This window comes from Rattus norvegicus, chromosome 11 (assembly GCF_036323735.1).
Source record: "Rattus norvegicus strain BN/NHsdMcwi chromosome 11, GRCr8, whole genome shotgun sequence".
In the NCBI taxonomy this organism is placed as follows: Eukaryota; Metazoa; Chordata; class Mammalia; order Rodentia; family Muridae; genus Rattus; species Rattus norvegicus.
In genome coordinates, this window is record NC_086029.1 from 79326330 (window position 1) to 79350075 (window position 23746).

Here is a 23746-nt window from a genome sequence, read left to right on the forward strand (position 1 = left end):
CCTGGCCTGCCCGCCTGTGTGAGCGCATGCCTGCCCTCACACTCTGCAACTTATCTACAGCAGTTGGGGACAAACCCTCTCTTGTTTTGGTTGTTTAGAGTAGCCTTCCTCTGGGAGGACTGCGATCCCCAGATGCTAGAGTCTGTCTGCTTTCTCACCTTTCTAGCTATGGGGCAGGATGAGCAAAAGCAGACAGTAGGAGAAGCCCTGAGGGAAAGCATGATTCAGTGAGCTGAGCTCCTGGACCACAAAACATGGTAGCCGTCTCACAGATGAGCCCTCGGTCTCCCTCCCTCTTTCCATGAAGGAAGGAGATGAAAATTATGAAAGAAGGGACTTCAACTCAATGTTGTTTTTTGTTGTTGTTGTTGTTGTTTTGTTTTTTTTTTTTTAAATCTATTTAGTGTGCTAGGGAGATGGCTCAAAGATTAAGAGCACTGGCTGTTCCCCTGGAGGACCTGGGTTTGATTATCAGCTAATGATTGTCTGTGACTCTAGTACCAGGGGATCCGACGCCCTCTTCTGACCTTCTCAGAAGGCATGAATGTGGTATATAGACATACATGCAGGCAAAACACTCATACACACGTTTAAAACAAACATATTTAGAATAAGCCATAAGCCCAAGAGCTCCGTGGAAGAGTTATTTGAAAGAGGGCTCTGAGAGACTCTGTGAACAGATGAGCCTCATCCCCCTGGGGTGGTATTGGGAGAGGAAAGCTCTGGGACCCTCACAAAGCAGGTCCCATCAAGTCTCCCAGACAAAGCTAGCTCTAGTCCTTTCTGTACAGAGGCCTGCTGTGTGCTCAGTGAGCACTAGGGGGCAGCGTGGCTATGGAGACAGCTTCTGGGAGCCCTGCAGAGCCACAGCCTAGCTGGAGAGTTCCAACTGCATCCCTTGGATACAAGGAGCTGACTGGCAAGAAGCCTCAGCCACAGCTGTTTTGCTAATAACGCTATAGCCTAGAACAAATTAGGAGTAGGAGCAAGGACGGCGGGGACTCCAAAGTCAGCAGGATCAGCAGGATCAGCAGGATCAGCAGGATCAGCAGGGAGGGGAATCTAAGACGTGGCTGGGATGGGACAACAAGATGGCTGCCTCTGTTCACTTAGGCCTAGTGAGATTGGGCAGGATGCTGTCATGTCCAGGATCTGAAAGATGGCTCTGGCATAGGGAAGCCACTGGAGCTGATGGGAAGCCCTCCTTTTCAGTCTTCCACTGTATCCCTCCAGTGTTGCTGGGGCTGTCCTAGACACTGGGGATACAGGACACGGGACGGGTTGAAAATAGATGGAACCCAGGATCAAGATGAGGTTGAAAGTGGAAGCTGCCAGGACAAGACTGGTGACAGGAGAGTCAACCCAGCAGGGCTTTATGGAGTGAGGGTCAATTGTCATCGCTTTTCGTAAGACGACCTCATAGCACATCAGTCCACTGAAGTGACCTGATAACTGCTGCTTCTCCTGCTTGTCCACCAACACTCACACACGCATTCTCCACCACACCTCCAAGACCGACACTTCCCCTTTAAATAGAGAGCTACCCCTGCTTAGAACTCACAGGACCTGAGGAGTCCACAGAAGACTTTGGTTTGGGGCATCTCCACACCCCTCTTCTCCTCCCTTTCCTCCCCTCCTGTGCCCCTGCAGATTGTCCCCTGTGCTCAGTCTTAGCTTGTGTAAACAATTCTTCCCCTCCCCCTCCCTCTTGGATAAGACAACCCGGCCTGGAGTAGGAGTAGCTTCCTGTCTGGAAGCCCTGAATGGCCTGGACCCTTCCTCTGGATTTTAGGCAATCTCCCCATTTCTGTTTGTCTGTGGCAGTGGGAGGGTTCTGGAGGGTGCACAGGACTGTCTGCTGTGGAGTTCAAGGGCAAGGCCCTCCCCATAGTCCTGGGTGCCCCAGCTTTCGCCTCCTGAAAGCCACGCCTCCCCCATCAGGCTCCCGAGTTGATCAGGAATTCTGATCACTTCTGGTTTGTACAGCAGGGCCTGGATGAATTCCAGCCAGTTAAGGAACATGCTTTCTCTATACCTGTCACTCCCCAAATAATATCCTAAAAATGCTCTCTGACCCACCCTATTCTGCTGGTTGCCTAAGTCGTCCACTGCAGAAGGATGCTGAGTGTGTGTGTGTGTGTGTGTGTGTGTGTGTGTGTGTGTGTGTGTATGTGTGTGTGTAGTATGCATGTGTGTATGTGTGTGGTATGCATGTGTGTGTATGTGTGTAGTATGCATGTGTGTGTATGTGTGTATGTGTATGTGTGTGGTATGCATGTGTGTGTATGTGTGTGTGTAGTATGCATGTGTGTGTATGTGTGTGGTATGCATGTGTGTGTGTGTGTATGTGTGTAGTATGCATGTGTGTGTATGTGTGTGTATGTGTGTAGTATGCATGTGTGTGTATGTGTGTGTGTGTAGTATGCATGTGTGTGTATGTGTGTGTGTGTGTAGTATGCATGTGTGTGTGTGTGTGTGTGTGTGTGTGTGTGTGTGTAGTATGCGTGTGTGTTGGAGTGTTAGGAGGACAGCAGATGGTGGCATTATTATTCAGTTTCCCCAACATAAACTGTAAGCAGCCAGTGGATCATAGCTTTGTGAAAGCTGCCATGAGCCAGGACCCAGGCCAGCTTCCTCTGGGACCACTGTGGCAATCACAGAGCCATGCCTGACTATACCTAAGGGTTCGGAAGTGAAGGTTTCCAGCATGCGACTGGCTAGATGACAGTGTGAAGTTGGTTTGTTTTCCACTAGCATCTACTTCCTTCTTTCTGGAGCCCTTGCGTAATTTGAGGACTGTTTTATACCTGAATTTGGAAGCCCGGGAAGTAATCATAAAGACAGCTTCACACTCTGGATGCCCCTGGGTTGCACGGTCCTTCCAGGACGGCTCTCTCCCTGTCTCCTTTGATACCCACGTGTCCCACGAAGGTGTCTACTTGACTCCCTTAATATTTCCCCAAGAGCATGGTCCCTTCTGTTCACCACCTTCTCTGTCTTAAACCCACAGCACCCTTTCCCCTCTCTTTGCATAAACGCAGCAATAAATAGCATATACTTCTATCCTCTCCCATTCATTCCCTCACCAGGGAAACCACTTTTCCACCCTGTGGCAGCTCTATGGACTTTTCTTTCAAAGATCACTATCAAACAACAGGCGATCCCAGTGTTCCCAAGTTTCCATCTCTTTAGCATTGAATACAGTTCACTTGCAACTTGCCCTGCCGCCATGTCCACAGTGAGCACCAGACGTCTTCTAGACCCATGGGCTTTCACACTACGGCACTGGTGTTGACCTCTTCTAATATCCAGGTGACCTCGATGATGTTATTTAGTTGTCTATTAGACAGGGAAACATTCCAAATCTATAGCCCTTGTTTGACTTTTCCTCCTGTGGTTGAGACCCAGTGGCCTGGGTATCCCTCAGATGGCTCTACTAAACCAGTTTGAAACCAAACCCTTCATCTTCTCCCAGGCTCTCTGTTACCTAACCTTCAAGTACCTCGGGCCAGTAGGGAGACAGCCCAACTAACCTCTTCTGACCAAAGGAGAACAAGCTCTGGGCTAGACAGCTCTGGGTTCAAGTTCTACTCACTGGTCACAAGCTCTGTGTGACCTAGGCAAGAAGTTTCTCTGTCCTCAGTTTCCTCGTCAGAGGAGGACAATGGCAATCCCTGCCTCACTGGGCTGCTGGGACCAAGGGGGATGGAGACTGCATAGTGATACACATGCTGTCTGTTAGCCTACAGCAGATACTCAATGTCTGCATCAGTCACAAGACTCAAGCTAATAAAACCTCCATTGTCTCTTGAATGTGTGTTGAGTCATCCAAGCCAGGGATGAGAGTCCTCTTAGAAATCTCTCAGCTCTCTCTAACACCCTTGCCCCCAAATCAACAGGAATGGTCCTCTCCATCCTATGGAACTTCGGCTCGTCCCCTTCCCATCCCTCTGCTAGGCTTCGTTCACAGAGGCTCATCTGGTACCAGGCTGACTCCAAACTCATCCTTCTAGTCCATCATCAACCCTAAGGTTCCTCAGATGCTCATGGGTACATGAGTGACCTCAGGAGCAAATCGTGTCAAAACGAAGCTTCAGGCAGCCCGGGGATGCTGGGATGAGGTGCAGAAGGCTGCCATGTTGAGTAGCAGAGCTCGACTACATCACAAGTTTCCCTTCTAAAGTACCAACCGCATGGACTCTCGTCTGCAGAGCTTTCGAGAGCGTTGTAATTTTCTAAACCACCCTTTCTGCTTTAATTCCTTCTGTTCTTCCTCCCGTGACATACGCCCTAGCTACACTTAAGCCTTTCAAATGCCACCAGTTTCTGTCACTCCTTACCCTTGCTCAGGCTGTGGCATCCTCCGTGGGAATGCTCTTCCTCCTTTCCCCTGCTTCTCAGCATACCCAAGCGGAAGTGCCGCCTCCCCTAGGAAGCCTTTCAGCCCCTCCGGGAAAACTTCCATCCTTCCCTTTATTTACGTCGCCCTAGTGAGATGCAGTCTGACTCATTGTAGTTGTCTGTGTATTTCCTCTCACAACTTAAGTTCTTTAGCTGTCCTATCTCCTAAGTCCTGACACCTCTGTGAAATCTGTCCGGATGGATGTGTACGTATTTCAAGGCCATGAAGAAATGAAGGCAGCCCTACCTTCAGGCTTCTCTCCCACTGCGGTGAGCTCAGACTCCTGGCTCGGCTCGCTGGTTCCGTAGACGTTGACTGCACGTACTCGGAATTTATACTCGCGGTCAGGCAGCAGGTCTTGGACATTGAAAGAGGTGCTGCGGCACGTGGCTAGCTCTGTCCACACCTTGTCCTCCGTGTCCCAGATCTCAACATTGTAGGACTGTACGGCACTGCCCCCATCATACGAGGAGCCATACCAGGACAGGGTGAGCGAGGAACTCCGTATGTCAGAAGCACAAGGTGTGCCAGCCGGGGGGTCTGGCTTATCTGGGGATGAAGAAGCACAATGTCACTTGTAGTCTATAGAAATAGAGCCTCCATGATGGGAATGAAGTCCAGGATGCCCCTTCTCATGCCCACACCATATGCCAGCATCATCTAGTCCTAAACCGACAATGTTCTGGACTTAGTTCTGCCATGGGTAGCGAATCCCAGCCTGCTTCCCCATGTCTGGCTCTAATGTTTTATGCATCACTGGGGCTGCAATGCATAAACCTACCAGTTTCTTGTTTGAAAGAAACTCTACCTTTGGCTGCTTGTTCAGACCATAAGTCATGGTTTCCTGTACTTTGTCCAAGTCATAAACATATTTTTTTTTCAGAGTAAACAGATCTAGGAAGCTGTGTAGGAGTTGTGGACTATTTCCCATGAAAAATGTTTTGAGAGAAAGTTGTGTGTGTGAGCATGTGTGTGTGTGTGTGTGTGTGTGTGTGTGTGTGTGTGTGTGTGTGTGTTGATGTATCTGTCAGGCTCAAAGCCAGTGTCCAAGTTCTTAGGAACTTGGGAAACACCGGTCCCTTTGAGGGGTTTGATAGCACAGTAGATAAGCTCTTTAATCAGGTCGATCTGGCTTTGAACAGAGCTCTGTCCCTGCTCAGGAGCTATTAAATGCTCTGTACTTTAGTTTCCTTATATGGACAGTGCAGGAAATAGCAAAAACTCTTGTGAGGTGTTGTTAGAAGGTGGCCAACTTGACCGATCGTTATTATCAATAAGAAGCTTATTTCTAACTTTATAGTGGATTGAAAAGAAAAACACTCCTGCATTTCCTCTTTGTTGCTGTTTTGGGGTTTGGTGCTGCAGAATACCATACATGCCAAACACACGTGTTACCACGAGGCAACAACCTTTACCCAACATCTTCAACTTTCATGGGACTGGTATGCAATGAGATAAAGAATTTCAGAAGTGACCCACAGCTATATATCATTCCTGCCCTTAACTAAGGGACAGAAAATGGACTGAAGACAGAAGAGAAGTGGGCCTGTTGGCTGGCCGCCTTCCCTCCCAGATGACCTTGGCTTAGGCCAGTAATGCTGTTCATTTCAAGCCAAGTCATGGCAGCCAACGGTTTAATGAAGTCTCCGAGTTTCCCGAGTCCTTTGTCGCTTATCTGAACAAAACTTGTATTTCTCTGGTTAGTTTCTGCAGTTGTTTGGCTAGCCACAGCTATCTGCTAACTACACAAAACCCTTCGTTCTCAACTGAGTTCGAGTTTCCTCACAAAATAGTGATTAAAACTATGTTATGTGGATTTGTATGTGAATGTCAGTCAGTAACTTTAAGGCCACTTCGTTTGTCTTTTTCACTGGGAAAAAGGTGTTAACGTGTACGTCTTCGGGTTTCTGCAAGAACCAAGTAAACAAACACAGGTAAGAACATGGCTTTTGTTTCCCCTCTCAAGCCCAGTCCAGACAGGAAGGCCAAAGGGATTCTGAAAAATGACCCTAGGACTCTGGGAAGGAACATCTGTGTGTGCCTGTGTGAGGATAGATATTCATGATGCTGCACACATGCAAATATAAAAGTGCATATTCATATGTACACAACATTCCTTTTCATCCCTTCTCCTTTTTTCTCTTTTCTTTTCTTTTCTTTTTTTTTTTTCGGAGCTGGGAACTGAACTCAGGGCTCTACCACTGAGCTAAATCCCCAACCCCCCTTCTCCTTTTTAATTCTTTCCCCCTCTCTTTTTATTTTTTAAATGAATTCAAATAAATAAATTTATTTTTAAATCACTAAATATTAATTTTAACTGTTTATTTTGTGGACATTCATATGTACACACACATTCCTTCTCACCCCTCCTCTATTTTAACTATTTTCTTCTCCTCGATATCTATCTATCTATCTATCTATCTATCTATCTATCTATCTATCTATCTATCTACCTATCTATCTACCTATTTTTCTTTCTTTCTTGAATCTATCTATGTATCTATCTATGCATCTATCTATCTTTCTTTCTATGAGTGTATGTATGTATGTATGTATGTATCTATCTATCTATCTTTCTTTCTATGAGTGTATGTATGTATGTATGTATCTGTCTGTCTATCTATCTATCTATCTATCTATCTATCTATCTATCTATCTATCTATCTATCTATCTATCTATGTGGGCCTGGAACTCATTCCCTATCTATCTATCTATCTATCTATCTATCTATCTATCTATCTATCTATGTGGGCCTGGAACTCATTCCCTGTCTGTCTATCTATCTATCTATCTATCTATCTATCTATCTATCTATCTATCTATCTATCTATCTATCTATCTATCTATCTATGTGGGCCTGGAACTCATTCCCTATCTATCTATCTATCTATCTATCTATCTATCTATCTATCTATCTATCTATCTATCTATCTATCTATCTATCTATCTATGTGGGCCTGGAACTCATTCCCTGGTCCAAGGTGATCCCGAACTTCTGGTCCTCCCAACTGCACATTCAGATTACTTCCATTACGGGCATTCATTCCCCAGGATACCTAGTGTATGAGATGATGGGCTCAGAACTCAAGGTTTCACACATCCTAGACAGGCACTCTACCCATTGAACGCCACCCCTAATCCCGTGTCTCCTTTGATATTCTAGCTTGATCTTTGCTGCCTGGGGTTCATTTGCTCCCAGAGAGCCACCTCCCATCATTGCCGTGAGCGTCACAGTGATGCTGGAGGCCTCCTGTAAGGGAACCACTTCTACCAGTTGTTTTAAGTCATGTCAGGGCCACTTCTCAGCTTCCCAGCGACACGGGAGGCCTCCTGCAATGGAGCCACTTTCACTGGTTGTTTAAGATGTTCTCTTAGAAAATCTGTTTGTTCTGAAGGATATATTGGTCTTTTTAAGAAACATTTCTGGTGTTGGCAAAGATGTTTATTATTCTAAATACTCTTAGAGGCAAGTGGCTCAAGTCCTCTGGAAACCAGCTAAGGAAGTCAAAGAGTCTGCCGAGGGGTGAGAAGTCCTTACTGTCCCTGCCCCAGACTTCCTGGCAGACTTAGTCTTGGAAGTTTATACAAGTGAAGACCCTGGCTGTTGGCTGATTTCCTTCTCTCTGGTTTGCTTTGGAAAAAAACAACTTGGAGAGATCAATGTTGCAGAAGAGTTGCTATGAGCTCCTACCCTTGACATCTCTAATTTACATGTGGTGGGGTTTCCCTCAGGCAGCAAGGGAGAAGGTGCAAAATGTGGGGAAGGAGGCTTGCATTATGAGTAAAATGTTGCCTCTGTGAAGGGATTTGACCCCCAGGAAGAGTTCAGGAGTCCTAGAAGTTTAGGATCCCTCCTCCCTGCTGGTCCTCAGAGCCACGACTATGTCTGATGCTCTCCATCCTTTCCAAGTACAGAGCCCACATGAATTGATCTAACCATTGGGTGGGACGAGGGTTCTCCCATGAGCCTCTTTGCTAAAGACAGACATTCAGCCTGGACAGTGCCTGGCAAACGAGAGACTAGCTTGCTGGCTACAGCCCGACCCTCACTTCCTCAGAATTCTCCCAGGGCTCCCTGGAGACATGGCTGGCAGAATGGGAAACCCTTCCAAGGGAAGGGTTCCTCACAGCTCCAGCTTCAAGTTTATGCTCAGTAGAGGGTTGCTATTCCTGGGAACCCAGAGGACCTTGTCTGCGAACCTCCCATCAGCCTGGCTTCCCTTTGCCCTCTCTGTGTTTGCCCACATCTTGTCTGTCTAGGCTAGGCCTGCCTGGATGGCCAAGCACAGATCCAGAATCCGACAGCTGCTGACCTGAATGGTAGCACAATCTTGAAAAGAGGCTCTAAGAGGCTGAAGGTAAATTCACTGTGCTGGTTGGTTTTAACTGTCAGTTTGACAGAACCATGAATCAGCTGGGAAGAAGGCCTTAACAAGGACTTCTACAGATCAGGTTGGCTTGTGGGCATATCTGTGGGGAAGTTCTTGACTGTTAACTGATGTAGGAAGATGCAGGCCATTGTGGATGTAGAGTCCCTAGGCAGGGCATCCTGGAGAGTATGAAGGGAATAAGTTAGCTGAGAGCAAGGGAGCACACGGTGACCCATTTGGTCTCTTTGCTCTTGGCCATGAAGTTCCAGCCTAGACTGCCCTGAGATGCTGGACTCTAAGCCAGAATTGGGAGCCAAACAACCGTTTCTCCCTACATTGCCTTCAGTCAGGGTGCATTATCAGAGCAAGCGGGAACACTCACTAGTCATGGCCAAAGGCACAGGAGTGTCCCACAGCTCTGTGCACCCAGACTGGATTTGCTCCTTTCTAGGCTGTCAGGCAGAATGAGATCAAGCTAGCATCTTGCTTACACTGGTAAGTCAAGCTTCTTTAAGGAGTATCTCCACCCCTTCCAAATCACATAAGCTTTAAATTTAGAATGTAGCTGGTGTAGGTTGGGTGTCTAGGGTTCTCGTTACTTTTTCTCCCTGAGAGTGAGGTGGAGGTCTGTTTTCCTCATGTTGGGTGAGTGATATGAAAGAATCCATCTGGATCTACTGCTCCTCCCTCATCGTCTCCCAGGTCATGCAGAGCAGCCCAGCAGGCTCAGGCCCAGGCCCAGGCCGGGCAGCAAAGCTCATTCTTACGGTTGCTTCTTAAAATACAATAATGAGCCCCAGAAATAGCTAAGTCTCCCTCACGTAAACCAACCGGGGGAAGGGCTGGTTTTTGTTGATCTGAAAAGAAGGCAGCTCTTCAGAGAATATGCCACAAGAGACTTCTGCAGCTCAAAGAGTATAAGTCACATTTAAGTGGCCTTATTTAGTTGGCCCATCAAGTAAGTGGCTGCTTTTCAAGTGCTTGCAAACCGTCCGGAATAGGTGGAACAATTTCTACTTTATCTCGTTTACGTTTACATCTACTTAATACACCCAATCAGATAAGATGCAGATGTCCCCGGAGACACCAGGTAAATCAGCTTAACCCTGGTTTACTTTGGCCTACGTCTAAATGCACAGGCTCTGAATGAATGTAGCTTTGCTTCGGCCATCAATACAAGTCTTCATTTTATTGAGTGTTTCTATTCTTAGCTCTGGGGTGGGGGAGGCAGACAGAGAGCCTGCTCCCCATTCCATTCCCCTCCTAGGACGGCATTTAACATGTTGCTCCTGCCAGTTGGCAGGCAGCCACACCGATGGCCCTGTCAGCACTGGCCGTGGAGAATGAGAAACTCAACCATAAAAGGCCAGAACTGCAGCTCCTGCAGTGGGGCTGGGGGAAGGGGAGTGTGGCACCACACGGGGTGGCCCGGGTACGGGTAGGGGGCACTGGTTTCAGAAAAGCAGTTCAAGGTTGGTGAACCCACACGGGGGCAGGTGGATGGGAAATGCTGAGGAAGGCAGTGTGCTGATGCCTGGAGATGGGTGTAGGACTAAGTGTGCAGCAAGTTGGATCTCCAATGTAAGCTCCCCCTGCCCCCAAATTCCTGACTCCTTGGGAAATTAGAGAAGTCAACACCTAGGGTCACCAAAGAGAGCTAGAGGATGGAGTGGTTCCCCTTAAAACCAGAAACTCATTCCCTGGTCCACTTCCAGATCCACAATCTAAGAACGCAAAGGAAGGGGTCCAAGGAAGCCAAAAGGAAGAAGGAACGTGAGCTAGAATGATGGGCACTGGGTGAAGACCCAGACAGGGAGAGGGAAGGGACAAGAGATAGGAAGAGAGAGATGGCTTCCATGGTGGGAGGAAGAGGGAGATGACTTCTCTGTGTCCTTGATCCCCACTCCAAGAAATACTTCTTCCCTAGGGCTTAGGGCCTGGAGAAAGAAGCTGCAAGGCACCCCAAGGTTGAAGTGAGAAAATGTGGGCTGGAGAACTGAGGCCATGGGTGAACTCCTGAGCATGGAGCAGCTGTCTAACAGACTGCCTATCACCAAGATGGCTAACAGACTGCCTATCACCAAGATGTCCAACAGACTGCCTATCACCAAGATGTCCAACAGACTGCCTATCACCAAGATGGCTAACAGACTGCCTATCACCAAGATGTCCAACAGACTGCCTATCACCAAGATGTCCTACAGACTGCGTATCACCAAGATGTCCTACAGACTGTGTATCACCAAGATGTCCTACAGACTGCTTATCACCAAGATGTCCAACAGACTGCCTATCACCAAGATGTCCAACAGACTGCCTATCACCAAGATGTCCAACAGACTGCCTATCACCAAGATGTCCAACAGACTGCCTATCACCAAGATGTCCAACAGACTGCCTATCACCAAGATGTCCTACAGACTGCCTATCACCAAGACGTTTCTTTGTCTTGGAGCTCTCCTCCACTCTTTACCCATCCACAGGCCCATGGGCATACCTGGAGAGCAGGTGTTTGAGAGTCTAAGGCAATGAACCTATCCATCTCGGGCCTAAGGTGAGGATAGTAGATAAAGATGGAGAAGGAGGACTAGGACCAAAGTTAGGGACCCCAAAGTGACCGAGGACTAAGAGTGTCTGAGTCATCTCCAACTGACAACTTCATCCCTGGAAAGTTCCACAGACCCCTAGGGGTGGGTTCTAACCACTGTGGCTCATGAATCCTTTCCTAACATTCTTTTGTTCTACAGGCCTGTGAGCCCTGCTGTGAGATGGGGAGTAGTCTTCACGCTGAACCTAAAGGAGCCCCTTTGTCTAATTTTTACAAAAGGGAGCCCAACAATCCTGAAAGTCAAGATTGACTGGAAAACCTACTCGAGTTTAATGTGCATGCCATTAAATACCAGGTCAGAGTCTTCCATGCATCCCACACGTGGAGGCCCACACAGGCACAAGACACAGCCCACTGTCCTCCTAGCTGCCCCTTCATGTGTCCCTCTACTGTGCTATGCACCTGCCACATGGGGAACCATGAGTGAGGGAAGACACTGAGCATTGCCCACTGAAGGAAACCACACAGAAAGCAGCTAGATGTGTCAGAAGAAAGGCTGGGACATAGGAACAGTTGCTAGGAAAGAAGGGAACACGAAATCTCGAGACTTGGTCTAAATGTGGGTTCTAACTTACTTGGGAGTCAGAGATATGGAAAGGGCAAAGAATTTAGGATTAGGCCTCACAGTGACCTTACAGGAGCAGTCTCTCTAGACTAAGCAACATGGGAGCAAGGGGCAGGTAGCTGCAGAGGGCCAGGGGCAAAGGGGCAGAGACCACTCTGCCACAGGGTTAGCCCAGGGGTGGGGGCACAGAAAGCAGAGCACTGCAGGAAGGCCAATCACTGCAGGAGGGTAACACCCGTGCATTTGGCTAAGACAACTTCTGTTGCGGCTGTGAGGAACAAGCAGGGAATGAAAATCTTAGTGAGCTGAGGATGGTGGAGCCCCAAGAGCCTGGGAACCGGACCAAAGAAAAGAGCCCTCCCAAAGGTAAAGGAGCCATTGATGGCATGATATACAGTTACCTGGAGGTCTGGGGGCCATCAAGGTCAGAGAAGTCTTACCTAATGCCTCATAGTTCTCTGTGAAGCTAGAGGCTGAAGGGCTTTGTGTGTGTGCTGGGGGTCGGGTGGGGATGGACAGATGGCCATGGGGAGCATGTCTCCAGACAGGAATAAAAAGTTCTGAGGGTCACTGATACCTCAGCCTAGGGGCACCAGAGTACAGCCTGGAGTGTGCACGTAAAACCAAGAGTGTGCACGGGGTACACGAGTGTGCACTTGGGCTCCATGCTCCAGCCCCTCAAAGTAAGAGGAAATGGCCCTGATCCTAGGTGGGGATTTGCAGTTTATAGTGGTTTGAATCAGATGTCCCCCACAAGTCCTGAGTCTTTGAATACTTGGTTCCTTGTTGGTGGGTTTTTTTTTTGTTTTTGTTTTTTTTTTTTGTTTTTTTTTTTTTTGTTTTTTTTTTGAGGAGAATTAGGAGGGTTATTAGCTAGAGGAAGTACGTCCCTAGCGGTAGGCTTTAAGGTTTCAAAAGACGTAAGCTGTCTCGTTAGTCCTGTCTGCTGTTTGTTTATAGGTTGAGATGTGAGCTCTCGGTGCTGCTCCAGTGCTGTCGGCCTGCCGCCATGCTCCCCAGCACGAGGGTGATGAACTCTTATCCCTCTAGAACCATAGCCCCAAAGAAACCCTGACTTCTCAAAGCTGCCTCGGTCTGGTGCTTCCGCACAGCCGTAGAAAACCTAACTAAGACACAGAGGGGATCAGAGAGTGGTGGGCATGAGACAGGGAAAGTGAAAGCCACCCGGAAGCCCAAAGCCACCCGGAAGAACAGCAGCGGAAGGACAAGGGATCTCTGATGGGCAGGAATGTGGAGAAACAAGGAGGAGGCTCAGGGAGTGGAAGGTGGCAGGGAGTGAAGCAGAGGCAGGCATCCGTCTGTGTGAGGGTAAGGGGCGGAGAAGGCAGAGAACTAGGAAGCAAAGAGGAAGGTGGTACCATCCTGGGGCTCACGCCTTTTGTCCCCCGCTCGATCTTCCTGCTTAGGGCTTCTTGGACTCACCCACAACCGTGAGGTTGACTTGGGCCTGTCTGCTGCTCAGCTTGTTCTCCACCACCAGTGTGTAGCAGCCACAGTGCTCCTGCCGTGCAGCCAGGATGGTGAGCTTGCTGCCGCTCTCACTGTTCTCCACCCTGATGTTCTCGCTCTCCTGGATCTGTGGGCACAAGTAGGAGTGAGACGAGGGGCTCCCCATCCTCCAGTCCCAAGGAGGGATGGGCGGTGGGGAGGGAGCAGGGGTTGCTCCATCATGTCTGGTGTGGTGGTGCATACTTGTAATGCCACTGCTGGGGAAGTGGAGACAGGAGGATGCCAGGAGGTTGCCGGCTAGCCGGTCTGGTGTAACTGGTAAACCCCAGGCCAGTAAGACACCTCGTCTCAAGGGAGCTAGATGACTGGCCTGAGGATAACAGGGTGACACCTGAGATTGTCCTCTAGCTCACAAGTGTGCATGCATGGGAATACACACACACACACACACACACACACACACACACCATACACACCATACACACACACACATTACACACCACACACACACACACACACACACACACACACACACACCATACATACACATACACATACACACACACACACACACATAAACAAAGAAATAGGGTGATGATTAATGCTAGAACATGGATGAACCCTAAAAACAGCATATCAAACCAAACCAAACAAACAAAAAGAGAAGACAAACAAACAAAACCCAAACCAAGAAGAAACAAAACAACAAAACAAAAACAAAACCACATCCAGAGACAATGGGTGTACATGATTCCATCTATCTGAGCTGTCCAGAACAGGCAAACCCATATGAGTCACATGTATGGAGTAGTGGCGTAGACTGAGGAAGAGGAGGAATTATACTGGTTTCTAGGGTCAAGGACTAGGAAATGCTGGTGCTAACACAGTTCTGCATATTGGCTGACGTCACTGAATTGTATACGGTGACTTCTAACTAACTAAAGTTAACATTTTAGCCAGACATAGTGGCACAGGCTTGTACCTCAGCTGCTCAGGGGTCAGATGGATCACAAGTTCAAGGCCAGCCTGGACAACTTAGTAAGACTTACCTTGAAAAGTAAAAAAGAAACCTGGAACTGTAGCTTAATGGTGGAGCCCTTGCTAGGGACACATAAGCCTAAATCCAAAATTCAAACCTTAGTACTGAAAAACAACAATAACATCAACAAAACCAAAACAAAAAAACAAAAAAACAAAAAACCCCACCACCACCACTACCAAAAAACCCTCTAGTTCCTCTTTGAATGAAAGTGGCTCCCACAGGCTCATGTTTCTAGATATTGGAATGTTTAGGACATGTGGTCTTGTTGGTGGAGGTGTGCCACTGGGGGCGGGCTCTGAGGTTTTTTTTCTTTTTCTTTTTTTTTTTTTTCCCGGAGTTGGGGACCGAACCCAGGGCCTTGCGCTTGCTAGGCAAGCGCTCTACCACTGAGCTAAATCCCCAACCCCGGGCTCTGAGGTTTAAAAAGCCCTTGACAGCCCCAGTCAGTCAGTCTCTCTCTCTCTCTCTCTCTCTCTCTCTCTCTCTCTCTCTCTCCTCTTTCCCCTCCCCCCTCTCCCCTCTCTCTGCCTGCTTCCTGCAGATCAGGATGGAACCCCCCCCCCCCCCCCCGGCTACTGCTGCAGTGCCATGCCTGCCTGCCTACCACCATGCTTCTCAGCATGCTGGTCATAGACCCACCTCTGAAATTGTAAGCCCCAGTTAAATGCTTCCTTTTACAAGCTGCCTTGGTCACAGTGTTTCCTCACAGCCACAGGACAGTGATATAGACATCCCTCAATCGTGTGAACCACATTTCATGCACTCAACAGACAGGGCCAGTGGCTACCACACTGGATGGCATGGATGCAGAAAGGTTTCATAACTGCAGTGAGTGTTATACTGAACTTGATCAATCAGCCCCGAAAGGGATACGATTCTGCCCTATCCATCAGTATAGACAGGCAGGGCCCTATTTTCTTCTCCATCTCTGCTGAAGACAGCTCTGTTTCCCTCCCAGGTTCTCTTGGCCTGTGACAGTTTGCATGGCATGAAAATACTGACGGAGCTTACAAAGAATCCTCACACCTTCCATAAAAATGGTTTTTAATCTTCCTAATATGGTGGCCCTCTAATACAGTTCCTCCTATTTGGTGACCCCCAACCATAAAATTATTTTGTTGCCACTTCATAACTATAATTTTGTTACTGTTATCAATCATACTACAAATATCTGTGTTTTCTGATGGTCTTAGGTGACCCTAGTGAAAAGGGTCATTTGACCCCAAAGGGGTCATAACCCACAGGTTGAGAACCGCTGCTCTAATAGGTTCCCAATGCAGAGCCAGCCCGGCACACTGGGGTGTCTGTTGATCACACACATGGATTACCAGTGTGAACAGTGAGAAGCTGTGCGCTGCAAAATTTCTTTACAAGCTGGCTATTTGGAAATTCAAATGTTTTCATAGGGGGCGTATTATAAATCGTAGCTATACTCCTGGGTCATTAAGCCAAAATTCTATTTAATGTATAATTTATAAACCTAAGTGCCTAAGCTTGCTTCGATCTTTTAGCACGTGCTAAGTGGAAGGTGTAAGCAGCCAGAACTCAGGAGACTGGTGTAGGATCACAGCAGTGATGGTGTCTGAGGGGTCACCTCAGGGCTTTGACTTCCTGCCTCCAAAAAGAATTCTAGGCAGACGGACTCAGATGAGGGCAGGAGTAATTTTATTATACAGACTGCCTATAACACCAGGGCTTACTGGTAGAAACGGAAGAAAAGGTTAGTAAGAACTCAGGTCTGGTAGATAGGTTACCCTTCCCCTTTCTTTCTTTTTCAGTAACCAGGTTTTGTGATGCCATACATTATGCCATATCCTGGACCTCTGTGTATTATTTGGACAGGATCCTGGAAGGTTGGCCGGGCTGTCCTTGATCTGGTATTCCAGGTGTGCACCACCATGCCTAGCGCCCTCCTCCTTGTCCACCGTGGAGAAGAGCGATGCCCCCTCGACACCCAACCTTTCTCATCTTTTGGCCCAGGGGCTGTGACTTGCTCTTAGGCCACTGGCTTCCGGGACTGACCTGCTTTCGGAACTTCATCCACGTGCAGGTGATGGGCTGGGTACCGGTCACTTTCCCAAACAGCTCCACTGGCTCTCCAGCACGCACCTTCTGGTCCTCAGGGAACTGGATGATCTGAGGAGGCATAGCTAGGAAAGGGCAAGCAGAAAGTGAGGTGGGGCCTTAGACATGTTGATCGCACTGGCACTGCTGGCCATGCTGGTATGTTGGTGCTCATGTCCTGTCTGGAATCTTCAGGGTCAGAATGAAGGTCTCTGCCCAAAGCTCTGAACGCAGGGACCCCGCTAGCCTTTAGAATTCCCAGAGTGACCCACACAATCTACACAGCACAGTTCCTCACACATTGGTTGTGTGTGTGTGGGGGCGGATTTTTGTCTCCCTATAATGGCCTGAAGCACTGTCCCAGATTATTTCTTAATTTAGCATTACCTTACATCCAGCCTTTCATTTACCCTGGCTGATAAGCTCAACGTGCTTTGTGCCTTCGAATGTCTCCCCAGGGACAAAAGCCATTCCAGAAAACAAGGACATACAGAGCGGGGCCTAAGAGCAGCATGATGTGGGCCAACCCTGCAGGGTAGAGTGGAGACTGAGGCTGAGGCCTAACTTTGCAGAGGGGACAGGAAAGAAGTCACCAGCAGCCGGTGACATGGCACACATAGGTGGAGGCAAAGGGAAGGAAGCAGGAGAGGACAGGGATGGGGTACCAGCTGGCCATGGGTTCCCTAGAGGAGAAGGAGGCAGCCCAAAATGAGGAGTTTGGACTACAGAAGGATCTTCTGCCTACTACCCATCTATGGTCAGTCAGAAGGCAGAGAAGGCCCATCGCAGCTGACTCCCCTGTGCTCAGGTGGGACTGTGGCTGTTACCTGCTTTTGTAGGTGTCTTGGAGGCAGGTTTCTTTTTCACAGTAGCATCACCTGAAACAAAGAAGCCTACAAGTTATGACGTTAAGATATGACGTCAGCTCTGTTCTCCCAGAAAGCTCCTAGTTCCCAGGAGGATATTGTCCTGCCCACCAGACACCCCTCATTCTACTATGTCTTCCCATGGATCTCTGTGCCCTTATACAATCTTATGATCCAATGGATGTCAGTTCTCAAGGGTCTCTGTAGGGGTCCCTCGGACCAGTGAGATAGAAGCTCTCAAAACTCGAACGCCCCTATTTAAAGATGACAACCAAAAGCTCACTAACTACACGCTCACCCTAACTTTCAGGAAATGAAGAAAGGAAATTATGTCAGATAGAGCAACTAAAATTAGCCCTGGTATGGATCCAAGGGTCTCTGGCTTCCTTTGGGTCACAGGCTGTGACTGGTAGTTGTTTCTTCAACAACAAAACACAACAAAACAAAACTCCCCAAACCAAACATACAGTGACTGAATCTGAATGAATGGAAGTTGGGAACAGCAACTCCTGCCTGTGATCTCAGGCCTTGGGAGGCTGAGGGAAGAGCACTGTCACAAGTTCAAAGGCAGCCTGCCCAGCACAGGAAGTTCCCAGTGAGCCGGGGATGCTAGACACCATTGCAAGCTCTGATCCTCAGAAGGAACGAATAGTATCTTGCTATCTCTCCTCCCTATCCTACATTTTAAAAACTCGACAAAAAAAATTAAAAACAAAACTGACTCAGACAGAAACACCTCATAGCACCATCTACCTCTCTAAATAAAAACATGACACACAGGCAGAAAAATCTGCATTGTTTCTCATGGCTTGATTTCCTATGTCTTTCACATCATTTTTTAAAAAATTAAAATATATCATTTCCCCCTTTCCTTTTCCTCCCCTCAACCCTTCCCTTGCTGTCACAAGTTCATGCCCCCCCCCTTTACTGCTGATAACTGATTTTTCTCCTCAGCTGTGGAAGCCAGATTCAAAGCCTCCTTGCTGTATACTTCTAGTTATGTGGTGCTCCAGAAAGGCACAACTGTAAGAACAGAGATCAGATCAGTGGCAGCCAGAGACGCTGAGGAGGGGTTGAGAAGCAGCACGAGGAGACCTATCTTGACTGGAGGGGTCATTAAATGAGGAATCAAATCACTCCCGACTCACACAATGTGCGCCACTGAAGGTGCACAGGGAAATTACACTTTAATTCAAAAGTCTGTGTGTGGGTACATCACCAAGGAGATCTGCCACAAGTGTCCTATGTGAATCCTAGCCCTTGGGCTAGGGATTTAGCTTGGTGATTCAATGCTTGCCCGAGAAGCACAAGGCCCTGGTTTCTATTCTATTCTCAGAACCACAGAACAGTAACACACACACACACACACACACACACACACACACACCACACACACACACACACACACACACACACACACACATAGAGTACTCCCAGCCCTTACCCTGACTTATTATCAGATACTTATCATATTGCGAACTATATCTTTACTTGTTTGATTGCCTGCCCTTCCTTTCCCACCAAAGTGCAGTGTTTTGTGGTGGAGCATTTTCTCCGTGGTTCACTGTCAAAGGTCCAATGTACATGATATGCAGTAGGCACTCAATACCTGCTTGTTAAATGAGAGAGCGGGTGGATATTGAGTCACTTGGCTACTGTACAATGGAGGGACAGTTCATGTCTGTGGAACTGCCTCACGATCGCAGGTGGTTTGGCAAGCCTTGGGTTCTCCACAGAGGAGACAGGGCTGCCACCCAACCGATGTTTCTCAGAAGACAAATGAAAGGAAGGGGCCTGACAGAAACACCTTGAGACCACAGTGCTGACAACTGTGGCCTAGTGGGTAAGTCTAGGGGAGAGGCCTGCTTCCCCTCTGGTGGGCTGCTATGAGTGAGCCCTTTCTTACTGTGGGCCTACTATGTGCCACTCAGTAAACATTATGAACCAGAGTAGTGGAGAGAAAACCATACAGATGCTGAAACTTGGGCTTAGCTTCGAGATCCTAAACTTTAGGTAGTGTGATTCACAAGGAGGGCTTCTTTCTTTTGCCATAAGGAACACTTTTAGGACAGCTGGGAGTATTTGAATATTGTCAATAAAATTAGATGATAGTACTCTATGGGTGTTTTTCTATTTGATCATCTTAATATTGGTTATAGAACACATTACCTTTAAGGAAAGATCAACCCTAAACTCTTTAAATGCTTAAGGTTGTATGGGTATAATTTTCTTTTGGGCTGCACATAAGCATAACTATGTCTGTGTGTGTGTGTGTGTGTGTGTGTGTGTGTGTGTGTGTGTGTGTGTGTGTGTAGAGGTGGAGAAAATATGGAGAAAGAGGGAATGGTTGGTATATAGTTCCATCAGGGAGAGCAGCCGCTCAGTGAAGACAAGGCCCTGGGTTCAACCAGAAGCCACCCCCTACGTACCCAGAAGGAAGGGATATATGAAGAAGAGATCATAAAATTTTAATATCCGAGGAATCTGAAAGGTATAGAATAACTATTTGTATTAAATCTTGTGGTTTTTATTCCTACAAGGCTGACATTATTTCAAAACAAGAATAAAATAGGAAGCCAAAGAGTAAGACAAAGGCTGGAGAGAGCTGGCTTAGCGACTCAGAGAAGTTGATGTTCTGACAGAGGACCTAGGTTCAGTATCTAGCACCCACATGGTGACTCACAACCATCTGTAACTCCAGTTTCAGGGGATCTGATGCCTCTTCTGGCTTCAAGGGCATGAGGTTGACATGTATGTGTGTTTATGTGTGTGTGTGTGTGTGTGTGTGTGTGTGTGTGTGTAGACAGACAGACAGACACTAACAGTCATACATGTAAAATAATGTTTTTTTCTAAAAAAAAAAAAGGTAACACCCAGTTGTTCAAACACAGCAGAAGAGAGGACCCAGTGTGTTGAAAACATGGTTTTAAGCTCATTACTGCAGAATGGTGGACCCAAGGCCTAAGAAGGTGGCCCTCGAGAGCAGGAGGAGCCGAGGTTAGCAACAGATGATGCAGTCTCAAGCAGGGTGGTGTTCAGTAGAGGTTGGCCAGGAGGCAGCTGTTATCACAGGAAGTTGAATGAAGCTAGTATATCCATTTAAATGAAAGAAAATTAGGTATTTAGTCCCTCCACTGAACCAGTTTCATTCTAAGTACTTACTAACCCAAATGCAATTAGTAGCTATCACCGAGTGCAATCACAGAACTGTTCGCTGTTACAGAGTTCTGCTGGACAACATTTGCCTCTTGGGCCAGGGAGCTGGGTCTTCAGCCTGAGAGATCTAGGAACACATAGCTGTCACACTGGGTCTGAGCACTCTCAGGTCTTCACAGGGGGACAAGGATATCCAATTAGGATGCTGGCACCTCTTGGAAGGTACTTAGAAGCACCACACAAAAAAAGATGAACAAGGGACAGAGGAGGCACAAAAAGAACTTAGGGAACTAATCAAAGTGGGGGTACAAAGGTCCTTTGAGATTTCTCTCTTAGAAACATGGGGGAGATTGCGGCAAAGGGAAACAGACTGAGAGTGGATGAGGAAGTTTGGCTTGCTCAGGTAGACGTGATGGATGAAGGTATTGATCTCTATGGAAGCTTCTAGAAGCCAGGGTCAGAGTCCTGGGAAAACCCTGGCAGAGACTGGAAAGTGAAGATTTCAGTTTTAAGCTGCAATTGGAGTAAGAACTGGGAAGCTTCATCAGAGACTGGGGAAAGGAATACAAGGAAAGGTGGGGATGACGAAGGGGGTGGTGCTGGTTCCTGGTGATGGGAGTAACGGCTGGGTCATGTGAGGGACAGGGGAGGAGGGTGGGGGAAGGAGATGGGGTGAGTGGAGAGAATGTCACTGTGAGCAAGGCTGGAGAAATGGCTGGGGCTTATCCTAGATGATGGGAAGCGCTGGGGGATGCTGGAAACTAGTGGGTCCCACACCATTCCAGAGACCAGACCCAAGGAAGATGGAGAGGCTAGGTGCCCAAGAAAACCCTATTCTGTAACAATTCTGGTGCTGGATGGACAAAGAAAAACAATGAAGAAAGGTTAAAGTAAGGCTTCTCCTGTGTCGGAGCCTGACTTCCAGGATGCAAAAAAGAAGGAAGGAGAATCTAAAGATGATGAAGGAAGAACCCAGGCAAGAAGTGTGTAAAACAATGACTAGCTCAGGGACCCCAGGAGGACTGGAGGAGACCAAGGGAAGGAGCAGGGCAGATCTCAGAAGACAGCAAGTCTTCTGTCCAGGAGCTGCATGGTGTCCTCTTCCACAAAAGTGTTGAAGCTGTAACCTTCAGGAGTTCAGAATGAGGCTGCCTCAGACATAGGGCCTTTGAACAGGTGACGCCATTATAAAAGGTCGAGGGCAGGCCCTACTCCAATCTGACTGGCGACTTTGCAAAAAGGGAGGAAGAAGGAAGGGGGAAAGGAAGAGAGCAAAAAGGATGGGGCAGGGAAGGAAGGAGGCAGAGGAAGCAGGGGAAGGACCCAACCGAGCAGACCTGCACACACAGAAGGAACCATACAAGGAGGAAGATCAGGAAGTGGACAGATATCTGTAAACCAAAGGAAAGAGACCTTGATCTTGGATTTCTGCCCTGAGTTTCAGCCACCCTGCCCGCCATCTTGTCATGGTAGCCCTGACGAGCTGTCAGAGAGCTCCTGCAGAAAGGGTGGGGGTGACTGGGGAGGATGAAGATAGTCCTTGGGGTATGAACTTGGGGATACAAAGAGGTAGGCCGTATAAAACCAGAGGCTATAAAGACCTTCCCATGCTTGTTGGCTCTGAGAAACCTATGTGGCTAGACTCTGCACCAAGTAGCAGATCTTTCGGTGTTAGGTTTAAATAGGACTGAAGGCCACGTTTTAAATTCGTTCCGTAGACTTGTGGTTATTGCTGTCTGAATCTGTTAGCATTTGAAGCCGCTCAGTAAAAACAACTTTAAAGGTTAACGATGTTCCATATGTTATCCATATTTTTATGACCATCTGTAGGGATCCACTAACGGTGTTCCGTGCACACAGGAAAAGCTGAGTCACAGGATTCTAAAACTAAAGCTTCTCACAGGTGTTTCTACGCTGCACAAATGCAAGCAGACAACCTCACCGTGTTTCCATCTCACGGAGAGGGAGCTGGAATCTCATGTAAGACTAGTGGCTTTCCGGGTTCATAAAGCCATACGTGACTCAGCTAGAAATAGAGCCTCCAACCATCGTGTGTCGGGGTGCCACATACTCTATTCTCTAAGCCAAGCCTTTGAACAAAGGGTCTGGAGCTGGACTTGGATTCAAATACTGCCCCATCACCACTAGCTAAGTTCAGGAGCTTCCGCATGTTATATAATCTCTCGGCACCCATTTAAACAGTCTGAGGAAGACTAATGGGTTGGCTCAGTGGGGAAGGGTGCTTGCTGCCAAGCCTAATGATCTGAGTTTGATTCCCGGGACTGACTGAGTGTGAGAAAACCAACCATCCCAAGTCATCCTCTGACTTCCACAATAGTCACGGTGTGTGCACACACCATAAACAAATTTATGTAGCAAAAAGTTACCCAAAAGGTAATTTTTTAAACAGACAAACAAGGCACACAGCGCATGTTCTGCACTGGTCCCCTCCCTCACTCAGCACTCTTTCCCAAACAAGCCGAATCCCAAAGGACTTCACTCTCTGCGACAAATCTAGCTCCTCTAATTATCTGGAACTCGACAGATAACCTTGGTGGGGCTTAGGATCACCTAGGGGACACCTCACCCTGAATGTGAAGGACCTTATGTAATGTGTGTGGGGGTGGGGGTGGGGGTGGGGAAAGTACTGACTGAGAACTGAGGGAGCTGAACACCGGCATTCACTCACTCTGCTTCCTGACCTCAGATGCAATGTGACCAGCGGCCACAGCTTTTACTGCCCTGGCTGGAGCTGCACTCCCAACCACACCTCCCCTCCATGACTGGCACCCCCTAACTGGGAGCCAAACTCCCTATGTTGCTTTCATCTGGTGTTTCATTATAGCAAAGAGAACGGTAATGCCTGACCCGCTTGTCTCTTCTGCTGACATCCTCATGTGTGTCCCATGTCATTTGCTCCTTACTGTTCTCCTCAACCCAGGTTCCTAGGAAATGCTCTGCTTGGCCCAAAGGCCCAAACTCAGTGGAGATAAACCAACTACTAACAAGTTCCCTCTTCTCTAGGATCCCCCTTCTTCTTATCTATGTCCTGGATCTTTGTCTCTCATTCTGTCTCCAACACTGCAAACTTCCTACATGGGCCACTGTCAGAGAGGAATTTCCTACAACAAGGAAACCTACTATCTTCACAAATCCCATGATGGCTACAGGCCCTGGGCTAAGGGAGGGGACAGAGAGGAGG

General features: G+C 47.9%; 1 protein-coding gene and 1 long non-coding RNA gene across 7 annotated transcripts in view; both read right to left on the bottom strand.

The window, feature by feature from the left end:
• Nucleotides 1-23746, bottom strand: part of Mylk (myosin light chain kinase) — a 247208-nt gene that overhangs the window by 38087 nt on the left and 185375 nt on the right. For all 6 annotated transcript variants that reach the window (NM_001105874.2, XM_006248434.5, XM_039088119.2 and 3 more), the window contains 4 exons: nucleotides 17350-17400; nucleotides 16481-16608; nucleotides 13390-13543; nucleotides 4649-4951 (listed from right to left, as the gene is read on the bottom strand). In NM_001105874.2, the coding sequence (NP_001099344.2) occupies nucleotides 4649-4951; nucleotides 13390-13543; nucleotides 16481-16608; nucleotides 17350-17400 (636 nt within the window). The remainder of the gene's footprint in view (nucleotides 1-4648; nucleotides 4952-13389; nucleotides 13544-16480; nucleotides 16609-17349; nucleotides 17401-23746) is intronic.
• On the bottom strand, nucleotides 6651-13382 carry LOC134481011 (uncharacterized). The gene is made up of 2 exons (XR_010056154.1): nucleotides 6856-13382; nucleotides 6651-6823 (listed from the first exon to the last, which is right to left on the bottom strand). It is a non-coding gene; the product is annotated as an uncharacterized LOC134481011 (long non-coding RNA).